The sequence below is a fragment of the Trachurus trachurus genome (assembly GCF_905171665.1).
Source record: "Trachurus trachurus genome assembly, chromosome: 8".
Taxonomy (NCBI): Eukaryota; Metazoa; Chordata; class Actinopteri; order Carangiformes; family Carangidae; genus Trachurus; species Trachurus trachurus.
In genome coordinates, this window is record NC_139905.1 from 3772047 (window position 1) to 3789486 (window position 17440).

At 44.1% G+C, this 17440-nt stretch overlaps 1 protein-coding gene across 1 annotated transcript in view; it reads right to left on the bottom strand.

Moving 5' to 3' along the window:
- Positions 1–17440, bottom strand: part of LOC310989422 (calpain-15-like) — a gene marked incomplete at both ends in the record, with an annotated part of 29496 nt that overhangs the window by 9971 nt on the left and 2085 nt on the right. Inside the window, 6 exons of the mRNA XM_083976486.1 lie at positions 625–848; positions 1611–1794; positions 2964–3172; positions 6566–7017; positions 8505–8790; positions 10124–10490. Of these exons, the coding sequence (XP_083832612.1) occupies positions 625–848; positions 1611–1794; positions 2964–3172; positions 6566–7017; positions 8505–8790; positions 10124–10490 (1722 nt within the window). The remainder of the gene's footprint in view (positions 1–624; positions 849–1610; positions 1795–2963; positions 3173–6565; positions 7018–8504; positions 8791–10123; positions 10491–17440) is intronic.

Consider the following 17440-nt stretch of genomic DNA (forward strand, 5'->3'; position numbering starts at 1 on the left):
ACATGAATGATTGGGGGGGGGGGGGGGGGGGCTATGAGTGAGATCATTTAACAGCTGTGTAGTTGTGGAGAGGAGATGATGAACTAAAAAGGACACGTTTGCTCGTTCGTATGTTTCCATCCAAAGTGATTAAAATAACTGGGAAATGCACATTAAAAGAAATTTGAGTTCTGTGTGTTTCCATTAAAAGTACGGACTTTGGTGAAAACTACAAACTCGCACGAGTTTTCCACAGCTGTCCTTTCAAAATAAATGCATAAAAAGTCAGAAAAAAAAAAAAAAACTGACTCGGGAGCTGGTGGCGGTGAGAGATTTAGCGTTGACGGCCGCCACTAACTTCTCTATGTTGGAATGATACCAATTATTTAGAGATTTGAGACTAATTACAATCATAAAATCCCACTTACCAAGTGTTAACATTTTTAAGACATTTGAAAAATTGATTTAAGACATTTTAATGCCAATTAAGGCCTTGTTTTTAGATTAATGAATTCAATGCCTTTTAAGACTTTTTAAGGATCCGTAAGAACCCTGTTTAAATTGCTAAATTGTTACTTTTACTTGTGTAATTTTTAACTGTGAAAATAAATAAAATCTAAAAAAACCTCCTCCTCCCTCTCTCACCCTGCTTCTTTGGAGCTGAGCATCTTGGCCCAGATCAGGTCGGTGTCGATGGGCTCCTCCTTGGGGTTGGTGGCGCTGAGCTGCAGGGCCAGAGACTCGCACGGCGCGCCGGTCAGCGTGGACAGACCCTCGATGGCGCGGCCGGCCTGCAGCGCAAAGTACGAGCCGTGCAGCTTGGCCAGAGCCTTTTCTATCAGAGGAACCCAGAGCTGCTTCCTCTGTGCCTGTGGAGACACAACGATTCAAGTTTGTTTATGAAAGACTTCCTGTTAATACTTCATATCGCAACTAACTGAATAGCGTTCTTTCAGTCGCCCCTTTAGGACTGTGCTTTTCCTTCTACGGTCGCTTAGAAATATCAACAACTTTACGGCCGAGTATTAGGGCCACATTGAGAATTTTTTTTTTTTTGAGACTTTAACAGAATAAAGTCATCATATTACAAGAAAAAGTCACAATTTTACAAGAATAAAGTGGAAATTTTGTGAGGAAAAAGTCGTCATTTTACAAGAAAAAAAAAATGTTACAAGGAAAAAAAGTAATCTTTTTTTGAGAATCAAGTGGAAATTTTACGAGAAAAAAAACAAAATTTTACGAGAATCAAGTGGCAATTTTATGAGAAAAAGATAAATTCACGAGAAAAAAAACAAAATTTTACTAGGAAGAAGAAGTCAATGGCAATTTTTTGATGAAAAAAAGCTGCGATTTCCATCTGGTTCTTTAAGCAGGATAGATGCATTTTTCTTGCATATTCTTTTCAAAGTCCTGATACTGAAGACAATGAGGTGCTCATGTGCCAAAAGATTAAGTATCTCCTTGTTTGTGAAACCTAGACTGAAGTACAACTTCACAAAATGCTCCACGGCCTCATTTCAACAACTTTCCTCCTCTCAAACATATATTATGACTTCATTCTCGTAAAATTATGATTTGCACAAAAATTATGACTTTATGCCTGTGCAGTTGGGTGCAGAAAGGCGGTTGACCTGAGAGAAGAGGAGGTGGCCGCTGTCGTCACACGGCAACATGTCGTCCACCAGCACCGTGGTCCAGGAGCCGTCCTTACACAGCCGCACCTGATAGGCTCCTTCGGCGCAGAGCGAGCGCGTCACCATCACCTTCTCCACCAGCTCCGGACGTTCAGCCAGGACAGCCAAGGCACTGAGGAACCTGAGGTCTCACACACACACACACACACACACACACACACACACACACACACACACACACACACACACACACACACACACACACACACACACACACACACACACACACACACACACACACGATTACCTCATTATTTCATGGTGTAATCACCTCTGTAACCCTTTAAAAGGAATTTCTGCCCATTAAATAAAAACGTTCACCTAGGCTCCGAGATTAAAGGTCCAGTGGGTAATGATTGTCAAGGTTTATTGTTAAAATCTGAATCTACTACCCATGAATATATTTGTATAAGTGTTTAATCGCTATAAAATAAGATCTGGATTTGGTTTTTGTAGCCTTATAATTATTCTTGTATATCTACATATAGCAAGGGTCTTGCTTTAGAGAGTGTCGCCATCTTGCACCGCCATGTTTGTACGGCAGCCTGAAGGGAAAATCCATTTCCAACAAACACTTAAACAAACTTGAGGACGAACTGATTAGAGTTTAGTGGCTTAAAGCCCCAGTATGTAGGAATTCCCCCCATCTAGCGGTGCGGTTGCATATCTGAACGTATTCTTGATGTTGCATTCAGGTGAAATTGGGCAGACGTCAGACAGACAACAGACGCTGCATGTAACAGGATAAACAAGTGTCTATGTAAACAAGTGGTCCGCCAGCACGAGGCAAAACAATACAGGCAATGTGACAATATGTTGTCATGGTGATGTGGTATTGTTTTACCGTCTTTCTCTGGTGGAGTAAAATGACATCCGGTTGGTTTGCCGACGGCCGTCTGCCTGACTGCACCTGAATGCAACACCAGTGCCTCCGTCCTTCCTCACACTACACAGTGGTGACAGTTTTAACAGGCCGAGCCCACAGCTCCGCTCAGTTTCCGTGGTTACCTACGGTCACGATGCAACATGGCCGCCTCGGTTCGGTGCGTCGCCCACTTATGTATTTGTAACGACTTGTAACAACTTGTAACAACTCATTCTAAGGAACCAGAAAGCTTTCATTTGTATGCAGCTGTGATTCCACTTCAGTGAAATACGTATAAATACAATATGTCTTTCATAAATTTATGACAAAACATCTAAGTGGCGGAGGGATACGACCACGAGGAGGCGGCGGCGGCGGCGGCGGCGGCGGCTCTCGGTTGCTTCCTGTTTCCTGTTTCCTCTCACCAGCAGTTACCCAGAAGTCCCTGCAGGATGTCGGACGGGCGAGGCATCCGGAAAACGGACCACTTCACCGCCCGCTCTCGGAAGTTGGAGCAGTTGATTTCTTGAGGACGAAGCCACTTCCTGACGCGGTGCTGGACGCTGTCGTCGGTCGGGAAGCCCACGGACTTCGGACTGGGAGGGAAACTGTCGTCCACAAACGTCACCGCGTTCTGAAGAAGACGAAGAAGAAGAATCGTCATTACAGCAAAGAGAAAACTTGAAACTACTACAACGTAGTAAACGTCACTGTTGTTGTTATATAACTTTTACCTTCTTCTTACTGCCCCCTACTGGACTGGAGGTGTGAATGCATTTGCCCTGACTTCACTTCATTACTGTTAGAATCGTCCACTTGATGATACAAGCATAACATTTTTGCGCTAATACTGTCTAAGCATCACTCTTTTGGAAAAAGGCCCTGGCTGCTCCAAAAATTCAATATGGCGGCCATTTTTCAAGATGGCTTCCAGGTATTGTACCAATATGTCCGATATAAACATGTTATTATCAAAATCAGCTGATTTTGGTCAAAAGTATTTTATTATGAGTGCCACATTTCATTATTACAAGTGAAGATGGCGAGCAAGATGTCCGCATTGAAACCAGTTGGAATAACTCATGATCTATTAAACATACAGTAGAAACACAGTTTTTTAGTTCTTTACAAAAGTTTTGGGGGTTTTAAATCCCAATAGACCTGTTAGTTTTCTTGTAAGAGCAGAACTTTAGTAGGTGGAAGAAAGTTGAACCCCAAAAACCTGTGTATAGAACCAAAAACTGTGGTGTGTCCCAAATCGCGCACTTGTGCACTTACACTTAATATTTTGAGTGCATAAGTGCGTTCACACTGAGCAGTGCGCGAAAATGTAGTGCGCTATGCGCACTCAATTGGCGCACTCAAACGGCCAGAAAATTGAGTGTGGATCGATGCATACTTTCCACACTTAACGGCCGCCATCTTGGTGACGTAGCGGAAACACGTCACTACTTTTCAAACGGCAGCGGTTGCTTTGAGCAGCGACGGAGCTGACACCGGCGTAAATGTCTTTAAAAAACACTCTTAACAGCACAACAACAACACTAACACAATAAAACACAACTTAATAGCTCGTTTTGATCGGCAAAAAGCGCTGTCAAGTGCCGGCGATAGGGTTACAACGGCCGGTTGCTATGGTTGCAATCAGAATTTAAAAAATAGAAGAAGCAGCTGTCGAGTCATTTCCGGTCAGTGCGCAGCAGCAGTGTTTGATTTGAGACGGTACTAACCTGTCGAAATTTGAGTGCAGTGCACTGCTTTACAGTGTACTGTAAAGCAGTGCACTGAGAGAAGTGTGCGATTTGAGACACAGCACTGGTTTCACGGCGGCCATCTTGCACGCCATCTTCAATACAACATTTCACATGGCTTTTATGACTAAAACAACACCTGTAATGATGAAATGTGAGACCCATGAAATACTTCAATTAATTGATAATTACATGCTGATATTGGACATATTGGTACAATACCTGGAAGCCATCTTGAAAAATGGCCGCCATATTGAATTTTTTGAGTGGCCAGCGCCTTTTTCCAAAAGAGCGATGCTTAGCGAGTATTGGTGCCAAATTTCATGCTTCACTATCACCAAGTGAACGATTCAAATGGAAAACGACATTAATCTGCTGCACAGTGGAAACAATGAAGCTGGTGACATCAGGGGCCATTGGGGTTTTTTGTCTTTCCATAAAAGAAATTAGCATTGTTTTTTTAATTTTCTATACAACAGTTATCACATCATACGACCTCATGAGTTTGACTTTGTCCAGTTTTCTCCCTGAACTCAAATATTTTCATTCTTTGTCTCAGTTTAATACTGATTTCGCTTTTTGTTTCAACTCGTCTTTTCTCTTTTCGTGTCTTTTCTCTCTGTTCTCTGTGACTCATGAGCTCCTTCACCTCATGTGGAAACTATGTAACAGCCGGAGCTGAAGTCGTCCTCGGTGAAGACGGTGGAAACTCAGACGACAACAGCTGGATGGCGTCACGGCCCAGGGTGGAAACAGCTGTGCACATCTGCTCCGGTCCAGAGAGCAGCTACGCAGCTACGCTCACATTAACTGGTGTGTGGGTGAAACATTGTGTTTTCAGATTCTGTTCAGTTTGAACACGACACAACTAATTCAAACAGAAAACAATAACTACAACTTCCAAACCTTTAAATAAAGAAGATCAAAGAACGCGTTCCTCTCAGTGTTGTTTTTGGCAGGCATTTTAGATTTAGTCTTAGTCTTTTTGACGAAAATACTTATTAGTTTAAGTCAATTTTAGTCATTTCTATATGTGATAGTTTTAGTTGACGAAAACTCAAAAAGGTTTTAGTCTAGTTTTAGTCAGTTAACAAATTAATTCAATAAAGGAATGGTTTTACACATAATGTTTCCACCCAATGGCAAATACTTTATGGTCTATGGTCTAAGGATTATGCATTAGCCTACACACAGATAAAGTGGTAACAGTAGCCTGGTGCATTCAGTTTTTTTTCTGCTGGATTATATTTAAAATACGTCCATATATCTTCTCGTCGAGTGACGGCAGGTGTGTTGAGCAGAATGTGCGCTGCATGCCAGGTGGTGGGTGTGACCACACAAGGATGGGATGCAGCAGCGTTGCAGATACTTTTTGATTTTAATTGACAGATTACACGCACAATAAGCAGAAATGTCATGCATTTTGAACATCTGACCATCCACCCACCCACACAGCAGTGTTGTTCTTCTGCCCCAACTCATATTTGTATTTGTACTTTTCTTGTTCTTGCATAAAGAAACCACATCTAAATCCTAGGAGGTCTAATTACACTGGGGTTTAACTTCACATTAAAAGCCCCTGACATGAGCAGGATAGTTTGTCTTTAAACCGACTAGACTTCATCACAGTGAATGGACCTGGTTGTTGTTGTTGTGTGGTTTAGTTTAGTTTATTTAAAGTGTAAAATCACCATGGTGCAACATGGTCTCGGTACGCTTTGCAAAATTAATTACAATAATTTACACAAACAGTTAAATGATCAGAAAAAATACAGGCCAAATAGGCAAACATAGCCTACTGTGGAGGACAGGAGAAAGAACAAACAAAGAACGCACAGGGAGATAGGACACTCAAATTTTGGGGGAACAACCAGAAGATGAGAATTTACAGAGCGGAGAGGGGGCGGTGTGGAATATAGGGTATGAGTAATTCAGACAGGTATGATGGAGCCAGGCCATTCAATGCCGTATATGTAAGGAGAAGGACCTTGAAATCAGCTCTGGCCTGGACCGGTAACCAGTGGAGAGATTTCAGGACTGGAGTTATACGACTGTGTCTATGGGTTTTGGTCAGTATTCTAGCGGCTGAGTTCTGTACAAGTTGAAGGCTATGAGTTGTAGAGGCGGGAAGACCGGAGAGGAGAACGTTACAGTCGTCTAATCTGGAGGATACTAGAGCATGAAGGACAATTTCAGCGTTGAGACGGGACAGAACGGGGCGGATTTTGGCGATGTTACGAAGGTGAAAGAAAGCTGATTTGGTGTTTGTGTCGCACCTCTCTGCAGAAGCTGACGATGTTCTCCCACAGCTCCTTGGCCTCTCCCTCGTCGCTCTGCCTCAGCGCCTCCACCAGCATGCTCTCCTTCCTGCGGTGCGGCGGCGGCGGCGGCGGCCTCAGCAGCGCGGCGTGCTGCTGCGGCGTGTGGCAGGCCAGGCAGTGCTTGGCCCGGACCTCGTTGATGAGCGTGCACGCCGGACACGACCACTCCTCCGTCCTGTTGACGGGCGGGAACGCCACGGAGGAGGCGTCGGCCGCCGGCGACAGAGGCGACATCTCCTCTTTCAGGATGCTGAGCCTGCGGCCGGACGGCGGCGGCGGCGGCTCGGGCTGCGACGGATGAGACACGGCGAGGGAGGACGGAGACGGGCTGATGCTGTGAGTCTGACTGAGACAAACATCTGGAGGAGGAACCTCTCTGCGGCTGCAGGGAACCGGGTGGTTGTGACCTGACGATAGAGAGATGACACAATTACTGGTTTTAACAATTAACCATAACATATCGGCAGATGTGGTGCTAAAGTGAAGGTAAATGCACAGATACTGGTCCATTTATATTTACCTAACGTCACACTGAATTGGGAGGAATTTAAATGTAAGCGTGTCATTTGTAATAATAATAAAAAAACCCTGAATAAAATAAACTAATCGCATTCAGTGGCGGCTCCAGAGATTTTCTGTTGCAGGTGCTATGGGGATGCTCAACACTTGAGAGAAGGTGCTTTGAATTTTGGGGTGTTTCATTTCATTATGGAAATGAACCCCCCCCCCTCACGCGATTTGTGTTTATTCATCTTAACAGAGCGCGCGAGGGATTAATACACACATTCACACAGGCTACACACACATACGGGCTACACATGATACACAGACACACAGCTGAGTGGCCGAGGTGCGGCACGGAGAAATGCGCATCTGGTGGCGTGCCCCCCCCAGTGGGTGCTCAACCTGGTCAGTCGAGCACCCACGGAATCGGCGCCTATGCGCGGCACATTAACTATACTTGTTCCGTGACTATAAGCAACGTCTCTGCTATAAGCAAATGTAAAAGTATTCAACACAAGGGCTATAGATACAACATAGATAAGCCTGCCAATGTAAACCTCTGAAAATAATATCTCTGTGATAACGAGCGGTGTGTTGCACCTTCACGGTCCCAATTCTTGGGGGTGCTGGGCAGGTGCTATGGCTATGATAGGGGGAGCTACAGCGCCACCTAGTGCCTCCCTGGCGCCGCCACTGATCGCATTTGGTATAGATGACACTCAATGACATTTCCCCAGGGGGATTAATAATTGGTCATATATTTATAGATAATAATTTTATGTAAATAATTAGTAATTTAAAGGAATAGTTCACCAAAAAATGAAATTCAGTCATTATTGACTCACCCTCATGCTGATAAATATTCCGGAGTCAAGGGATATAGTCCAAAGTTTACTGGAAACTACGTCAACAGGACATTTTTACAGCCTAAACAGTCCTGTGTTGAATTTGTCTGGTGTGCGCTCTCGCGTTCACGTGATGCACGTGGACGTGACTGGACTTGCCTCAATGAGGTAGTTTCCAGTAAACTCTGGACTATCTCCCTTCAGGACACTTGGATTGCAGTGGACGAGCAGTGTGGAGGAATATTAAATGTTTTTTGTGTAGTTTTATGGACGTTTTTGTGTCGGGCCCTATTACGCTCATATAAAGTTTTCGTTGGACTACGAACCGGCCTCCCGGGTCTCCAGATGCACTTTGAGGAATAAAAAACTACTCCAGAGTATTCATCAGCATGAGGGGGAGTCACTAATGACTGAATTTCATTTTTTGGTGAAATATTCCTTTAAGTGTATTTTGGCTATTACACATTCATTGTGTATAAAAGAAATTAAGTAATGCATGATAATCGTGATAATCAATAAACACCGTGATTATGTGACATCACTACCTGACGAGGACGGCGTGGTTGTGTAGGACGCCTCCACCGGTAAACACTCTCCTCTGGTGGATATGGAGAGCGAGAGCCCCCCCGCCGCCGCCGCCACCGGCTCCATCTCTGTCTGCTGCTGCTGCTGCTGCTGAGCTCCCGTTTGGTCGCAGACGTCGGGAATGAGCAGCGCCTCGGCGGGGATCTGGGGGAGGGACAGTTTGCGTGGGCCGCCGCAGGCCGAGCAGGACATGGAGGTGGGCGTGTTCTGCAGCGTGCACCTCAGGCAGTCCCACGTCAGGTCCTGCTGCTCCGCCGCCACCGCCGCCGCCGCCGCCGCCGCCGCCGCCACCTGCTGCCATAGACAAAGATATTCAATAAATGGAAAGATACTCCATGAGAGGCTGCTCAAATGATAGAAATGGTTTCACTTCCTGTCTCTCTAAGTGGGCGTGGCCAACCGTCACCACCTCGTCTGTGATCGTGTGTGTGGATTTATACAATTTGTAGGTAGATGAAAGTGAGATATTTATATTTTCTTATGATAACATTAAATATTTACACTACTAACAGTCATATTTAGCATGACAAAAATAATTTAAATCATTTTGTTTGACGTTGCCTAGGAGATCTGTGCCAAATCTGGCGAGAGTGTGTCGTCGTAGAGACAGAGACAGGTCTGGAACAAAGTGGATTTTCTCCTGATGTGTCCGACTGAAAGTTGCCATGTTGGTGTCAAACTGTTCAGAAGAGATGTGGCTTGTGAAAAATGAGTCCAAAATTTACTTCAGTGACTGTGGGGAGAAAGAATCGACCATAATCGGTGTTCACGTTCAGTTTTCCCATTGGAGTCAATACATTCCAGGCTGCCTCTGGTCTCCCTAAAGGGGCGTGGCCGTGCAGAAGCCTAGTGACATCATACAGGAAGCTGACTCCTCATGGAAGGTCTTGGTTTATAAACCATACACCATCTTGGTAAGGGCAACTCTCTCCCTCAGAGGATTAAGCCTCTGCTGCATGTTCTGCTATAATGACCAGAACTTGCTCAGTTTTTGTCCGACTTCAAAACGGTTTGATTTTTTATGAACGTCTATGCAGTTATGATGCAGCATATTTAGAATCACGGATCATTTTAATCATGTACTTTTTTTTTGTAAAAGTAACATTATAGTGACATTATGCAAATAGTTAAAGGGACAACAAGGAGTTTTGGAAAAGTGAAGTGTCTTCACACTACATTTATGAGCCTCCGTACCGTGAAATTCTTTGACCGGCGCAAGACAGACTCATGTTTTCATTCATCAAGAATTAAAGTCAGAGGTTGGAAGACGATCACATACCGTCGTAGTTCCCACCATATACGGAGATTCGGCGGCGTTATTCTCGCTATTAAAGTAATAGCTACATACTGATTTATTTTTCACAGAGTTATGAATCGTTTTTTTTTAGTGCAGATGACTGGATCACCATCTACTGCACTGTAACTGCAGCCAGAGTCAGAGCAAGTTGCCCGTTCCAATATGGCCGACTGTGATCTACGCCTGCATGCATGTAGTCTGATCGATCTACCCCCTTGCCTGCTGCTGCTGCTGCTGCTGCTGCTGCTGCTGCTGCTGCTGCTGCTGCTGCTGCTGCTGCTGCTGCTGCTGCTGCTGCTGCTGCTTCCTGCTGTGCTGCCGGCTCTGCTCGGCGGCCGGCGGCCTCAGGGGGCCGGAGCAGCTGCTGGAGCGCTGGGGGCGGAGCTGGAGCTGGAGCTGATGATCCTCCAGCGAGTCGTAGCCGCAGAGCGAGCAGGCCGGGCTGCCGCGCGAGTTGGCCAGCGTGCAGCGAGGACAGGACCAGCCGCCGTCCTCCCGGCCCGACCCCCCCGGCCCCGTCCAGCGGGCGTCGGGGCGGCGCCGCGGGGCCTCGCAGATGGAGCAGCGGGGGGCGCCGGCTGCGTTCAGGAAGGTGCAGCAGCCACAGGCCCACTGGCTCCTCTGCATGGGCATCGAACCTGAAGAGAAACTGGAGGGAGAATCAGAAAAAACTGAATCAGAAAAACATTTATTGTCCCTGCAAAAAGCTGTGGAAACTCTTGTTGGACGTGTTCACAGATGTGCATAGAATAAAAGAAACACAAGTTAAAAACACAGTACATACACATACAGAATAAGGCCATTGAAAAGAGTTCATAATGAGTTCATGAGATAAATGATTTTTTCACTAAGTTTGTCCTTGCTTGAGGACACTGTAGTGATTCCATTCATAACCATTCACCTCATACAACTTTTAGACGGCATTGATAAAGATCTATACGTATAAGCACTATCCAGGTTGTATGAGGACAGACAGAGGTGTAAAGTAGTAATGAAGTAAAGTACCAAAAAATGTGATAGATAGATAGATAGATAGATAGATAGATAGATAGATAGATAGATAGATAGATAGATAGATAGATAGATAGATAGATAGATAGATAGATAGATAGATAGATAGATAGATAGATAGATAGATCTTTATTCATCCCAAAGGAAATTCTTCTGCCAGGATGCTTCAAAGGGAAATGTGCAAGGAAGATGTTTTTCTTTTTTATGTAATAATGTGAGAGCAAGTGGGGATGTGGAGCATGGAGGTTTAGGTTGGTTAGTTTGTAGGGAATCTCTACAAATTTGGACTAAAAGATGAACTGAATCACATTTGGTGATCAAAAGGTCAAAGGTCAAAGCAAGCTGCCGCTCCTTTTCAAGCATTCGTTGTTAATTGATTTGAACATTGGCCTTGTTGTTTGGGACACGATAACATGTATTAATCATTTTATATGTCTTTCCTTTTCTCTCTTTGTAACATGTTCGAAATAAAGAATAATCAATCAATCTATCCAATCTCCAATCTGACTCTGGGACTTAACCTGGAACTAGTCCGTGGTGGCGGAGGGATACGACTTCTCCTCACAGGTAATAATAATTAAAGTTCTGAGCTGATTTTGTCTCATTATTAATAGTCACGTTCACGTGTCGGCAGCTGAGCTGTGGTGAGGAGCAGAAACATGAGAACTGTCTTCATGTGAAAACTCTGGATTCAATCTCTGGAGAGCAAAAGGCAGAAAGAAGCCGCCGGAGCAGCAGCAGCAGCAGCAGAGGAGGAGGGAAAAATCCAAATATAAACGACTGCATTAACACTTCTTGCATTTTCTACCCTGTGGCGGCTCAGGGGGAGAAAATTAAAATGCATGAATATGGAAATGATAGAACAGAAGCAAAAGAAGAAGAAGAAACAGAAGCTGCACCACAGTTTAAACTGTTTCTGTTCCCTCACGTTCGGTCTCGGCCCGACGCCAAACACGCTGCAGAAACACAGCCACACGTCTGAGATCTGCTCCTGATTGTGCTCGGAGCAGACCCAGATTATCTGAGCTGAGCCGAGGACGGCGTCGGGCCGGAGGAGCCGAAGTGGAGGAGGAGGGGGGGGGGGGAGTAGGGGGGGGGTCGTCTCTGTGGAGACTGGCCCACATTTTCTCAGTGGCTTTGGCATCGGGCCTGAAACTCCCGGCACAGAGCGACGTGGACGGAGCGGAGCGGAGCAGAGCTCAGGTGTTACACAGTCAGCATCACCTGCTGCTGAATATTAATATTTATTACACTATAAACTTCACGTTATTATCTGTCCTCTGTCTTTCAAGCTTATGATTTTTTAAGAATTTGCACTTTAAAGGAATAGTTCAACAAAAAATTTAATCCAGTCATTATTTTAAAGCAGAAGTAAGCGATCCGGTGGTTTTGTCTAACTTCCTGTCAGCCGATGGAGTTAGCAGTCCCCGCCCTCGTCCCTACGTCACCACATTCAGGCGCATCCCTTGGCTGCACACACAGAGAGGACCGCCCCTTTATGCCGTTCTCTCTCCTCATTGGATAAAGGTTGTAGGATACGAGAAAAGTTTTCTCCTCGGCTCAGAGCAGAGCAGAGTGACTGACAGACCCGTGTTTCAGACCAAACACTCTATAGAAGTGATTGCTGTCGGAAGATATAACTATTTAAGACTTAGATTAACACAAACATTCACCTTACTTCTGCTTTGAGTATATATTTTTTTGGCATTTTTGCCTTTTTTTTTTAATTTGACAGCACATAGTGAGATAGACAAGAAAGGGGGAGGCAGAGAGAGGGGGAATACCATGCAGGAAAGGTCTGCCCGACGCGGGATTCGAACCGGGGACGCCTGTGTTGAGGACTGTAGGCTGTGTTGAGGCTGCCTTAACCACTGCGCCACGCACCACCCCAAAATTCAGTCATTAGTGCCTCCCCCTCATGCTGATGAATACTCCAGAGTAGTTTTTTATTCCTCAAAGTGCATCTGGAGACCCGGGAGGCCGGTTCCTAGTCCAACCAAAACTTTATATGAGAGTAATAGGGCCCGACACAAAAACGTCCATAAAACTACACAACAACCATTTTATGTTCCTCCACACTGCTCGTCCACTGCAATCCAAGTGTCCTGAAGGGAGATAGTCCAGAGTTTACTGGAAACTACCTCATTTAGGCAAGTCTGGTTTCGGGTAAACTCTGGACTATCTCCCTTCAGGACACTTGGATTGCAGTGGACGAGCAGTGTCGAGCAGCAGATATTTAAATTCTATTCTCTCTTCTATAAACCTTTTCGTGACCAAACAGTTCATTAATTAATCATAGATAACTGTCAGACTAGATGAAGCTAGAAAAACTTACATGAAAGTTAGGCCTACTTTTAATTATGAATTATATTAAATTAACCTTCTAAAACAGAGTCAAAGCTCCTGGATAATTTCCTGATAATTGAGGTGTAAGGGCTTCAAAGCTGTTATTAATCAGCAGTTATAAAATGTGTCACCTTACTCCCTCTAGATCTTTATCTGATTGGTTTACTCGTGATTTTTTTTTTCTCACCTCAAACACTTTTGTAATTAAGAAGTTTGTTCTTATGAATCAGGTCTGACAGTGTGCAGCGTCAGCGCATTGACTTTATTTATAGAGAAAACACCATTTTTTTGTCCTGATGTCTTCTTTCACAAGACATTTAGACACGTTCAGAGTCTGATGTGTCGCATGCTGCACCTCGTCCTCCACCCGCTGTGACGGTGCACAGGGAAAACGATTTATGTTCAACATGAAATGATGGAAAGTTGGAAACGGTTTTCTGCTGCACAGAAGCTCAAAGTAAAAGATTCATTGTCATTTAAAGCTCCAAAAGACGTTTGTGTTAAAGCTCCATACAGTGTAAAGGTAGATGTTTCTATTAAAGCTCCATACAGTATAAAGGCAGATGTTTGTGTTAAAGCTCCATACAGTATAAAGGCAGATGTTTGTGTTAAAGCTCCATACAGTATAAAGGTAGATGTTTGTGTTAAAGCTCCATACAGTATAAAGGCAGATGTTTGTGTTAAAGCTCCATACAGTGTAAAGGTAGATGTTTGTGTTAAAGCTCCATACAGTATAAAGGTAGATGTTTGTGTTAAAGCTCCATACAGTATAAAGGTAGATGTTTGTGTTAAAGCTCCATACAGTATAAAGGTAGATGTTTGTGTTAAAGCTCCATACAGTATAAAGGTAGATGTTTGTGTTAAAGCTCCATACAGTATAAAGGTAGATGTCCATGTGTAGTGTGATTATAAAGCAGCTCTAGGTTCTATATTAATACTGTGAAAGTATCAAAGCCTCAGTCCTAGTACTAGTAATGTGTTGTAATATTGTCTATTTTCTACTTAAAATGTATTTTAACCTTTTGTATTGTAACACCAACCTGCCTAGAGGACTCCAGATGGAAATTAGCCCACGGGCTACAATCTGGCACATTTGCACGTACTACGGTACATGTTTTATTAATGTGCATTGTCCTGACTTTTAAATAAATAAATTACAAATTACAAAAATTACAGAGAAATGCACACAGCCTGTATTCAGAAACTGAGCCTTAAAACCAGCCGTCAGGACTTCCTGTCACTTTGTGATGTCACAACAAAGCCCCGCCCCCTCACCACCTGGACCCACCATCCAACAACTTTGCATGATTTTGTTTTTTTCTGAGCGTTTTATTATGAAATGCTCTATTTTTATTAGATCACTTTAGAAAACAGTCATTTATTGAGAGATGTAAAACCACGCTGACATCAACTGATCAACATTTCAAAAATAAAACAGGAAAATATGAAGCTTAAACGTCTCTGGAACTACTGATTTGTTTGATTTGAGATTGAGAACAATAGTAATTGAATCTATTTTATGAGTCTCTGTGTTTATTGTTCTTTTCTTCCAGACGTCCCTGTTTATGAAGTGCACTCTGATCTCTCTGCACCAGACCAGATGCTGAGTGGTCTGGTCTGCAGATCTGAATCCCCTCCGGAAAGCTCAGATGAGCTTCTCCAGACCAATCGTCTGCCGTCCAATCACCAGGGATTTCCCCGGTGGCGTTACATTTCCTGTCAGCGAGTAACTTGACTCCCGCTGGCGGCGAGTCTGACGCTGGCCGGGACAGTGTGGCAGCAGAGAGGGGACGGACGCTGCCGGACGGAGCAGAGATGCCGACCGAGACAGAGATACAGGAATAATTCATAAGTGGAGGTTTGAGGACGCTCGGGGAGACTGAGGTTTATTTTATATCGACCGGCTCATGGAGAATTCATGACGACGTTGCTCCACTGTAGAATATGAATTAAATATCCACTCCGTTCAGCCGCTGCATTAAAAGGCGCAACTTGTGGCGTCTTATCATTAATAAATCATCATAAAACTCACAAAACGACGGTCGCAGAGAGGAAGAAACTCACATCGGGAACATGTGTCTGCTTCCTGTTTTCTGGAGCTCAGAAGACACCGACACTCAGAGACGTGTCAGAGACGTGTCAGTGCAGCGGCAACAACAACTGGAAAAAGTCCAGGGACGTTAGTGAGGACGTGTTGAGTCCGGCTCTGTCCTAACTTCTTCAAAACTACTGTTTTAAAGGGATAGTTCACCCAAAATTTAAATTTCACTCATTATCTACTCACCCTCATGTCGATTAAGAGCTGGGAGAAGTGTCAGAGTTATCTGTGCCTTCTCTGAGTTACGGGGGGGGGGGGGGGGGGGGGGGGGGGTCCGCGCAGCAGTATTTGTCCATATAATGGTTGTCAATGGATACCAACTTTCTTTGTCCAAAAAGACACACCAAAAAACATCCAAATACCTCCATGCTGCTCGTCTGTAATGTCCCTCTTGTATTGAAGCCCCAACATGAGAAATTGTTCCGAAAAAAATGTAATAAGTCTATATTTTAAGCTTGTTTGTAGCGGAAGCTCCCAGTGTCTCGGTTCACTGCTCTTCCTGTGTCAGTGCACCGGCGGAACAATTTCTCATGTTGGGGCTTCAATACAAGACGGACATTACATACGAGCAGCATGGAGGTATTTGGATGTTTTTTGGTGTGTCTTTTTGTTACGAAGACAGTTGGTATCCATTTGCAACCGTTATATGGACATGCACTGCTACGCCGAGACCCCCTGTAACTCAGAGAAGCCACGGAGGACTCTGAAACTTCTCCCAGCCCTTAGTCCACATGAGGGGGAGGAGGTAATGAGTGAAATTTGAACTTTGGGTGAACTATCCCTTTAAGGCACACATCCTCTACATCTACTACTACTATATACTGTAAATTCTCAAATAAAAGCCGAGTCTCAAACAGACGCCGGTTTCCTGTACTGGACCGGGTCTGGCTCCAGCTGGCAAATAAAAGCATCAAGGTTTCAATTAGAAGTCGAGTCTGTTTCTATTTTCTACAAGTTCTTGTACGATCGCCCATTTGAGCAGGATTATTCATATGTTTTAGACCCGGTGTCACCGGTTCTCGTGTTGTTCGGAGCGCGCATTTATTCAAAAAAAGTTGAATGCTTTAGTGCTGATTAAACTTGTAAATGAATCCTTCTGTTCTGACTCTGTTAAACAGGAACAACAGAACCAGTGGAGAGGAGTTTCCATCTTTGCTGAGCAGAAGATTTGTTCTAAATTAAATAAAAGCCTGTCTCTCCAATATAAGGTCGGTTCAGCAGGTGAAGCAAACAAAAGCCCAGAGCTTTTTCTATTGGAGGATTCACGGTTCTCTTAATATCATCAGTCCTACACAGATGCTGCAGATCTTAAAGGGATACTTCAACATTTTGGCAAATTGGCCCATTGCCATAATCCCTATAGTCATAGCAGTAGGTTTGTTACCTTTAATTGTCGGTGCAAGCTGTTTTTTAGAACAGCGGAGCAGAGCCGCGAGCTGGTCAGAGCTACGCTACGGAGGCTCATTATGGGATTTCTTGGTTTCCCTCATCAAACTCATCAAATACACAATCCAACAACTCCAAAATGCTCTGGTGGACAAGTTGTGACCTGCACATTCACCACGCTATAAGATAATAACACAACGTTACCACACAGAGTTGTTTTAGAGGGAAATACAGAGACTGCTTGATGAAAAACTGTCCCTCTTGACTTTTCGAGTCATAGAGAGAGACTTGCGAGATGTAATATTCAGACATGCAAACTTGTCGTAGGAGGAAAAGGTATTTTTTTTAAAGTAAACTACTACAAACAGTCATTTTTAATAATCTTCTGGATCAAAACTAGATGGTCGAAGCTCATCGCGGCTTTTTCTTTTAACGTTTTAACTTGGGAGTCTATGGAGATTGACTCACTGTTGGAGACTCACTCTAGTGGTCAGGGGAGGAACTGCAGCTTCTCTGAGGTTGATGCTCACTAACTGGATCTAAGTTTATAAAACACCTAGAAATGATTATATATAAATTATTCATTTTACCTTCAAAAGAATCAACAAAGATCTGTGTTTTTATTCCCCAAATTTTGCCCCCAACATCAGCACACACGCTGAGCGAACTGTTTGGTGACCTCGGGTTCGCATGTCTGCTTTTTTTTGCTGATAATGTTGTTACAGAGGGTTTTAAATGAAATATTAAACGGCCTGTGG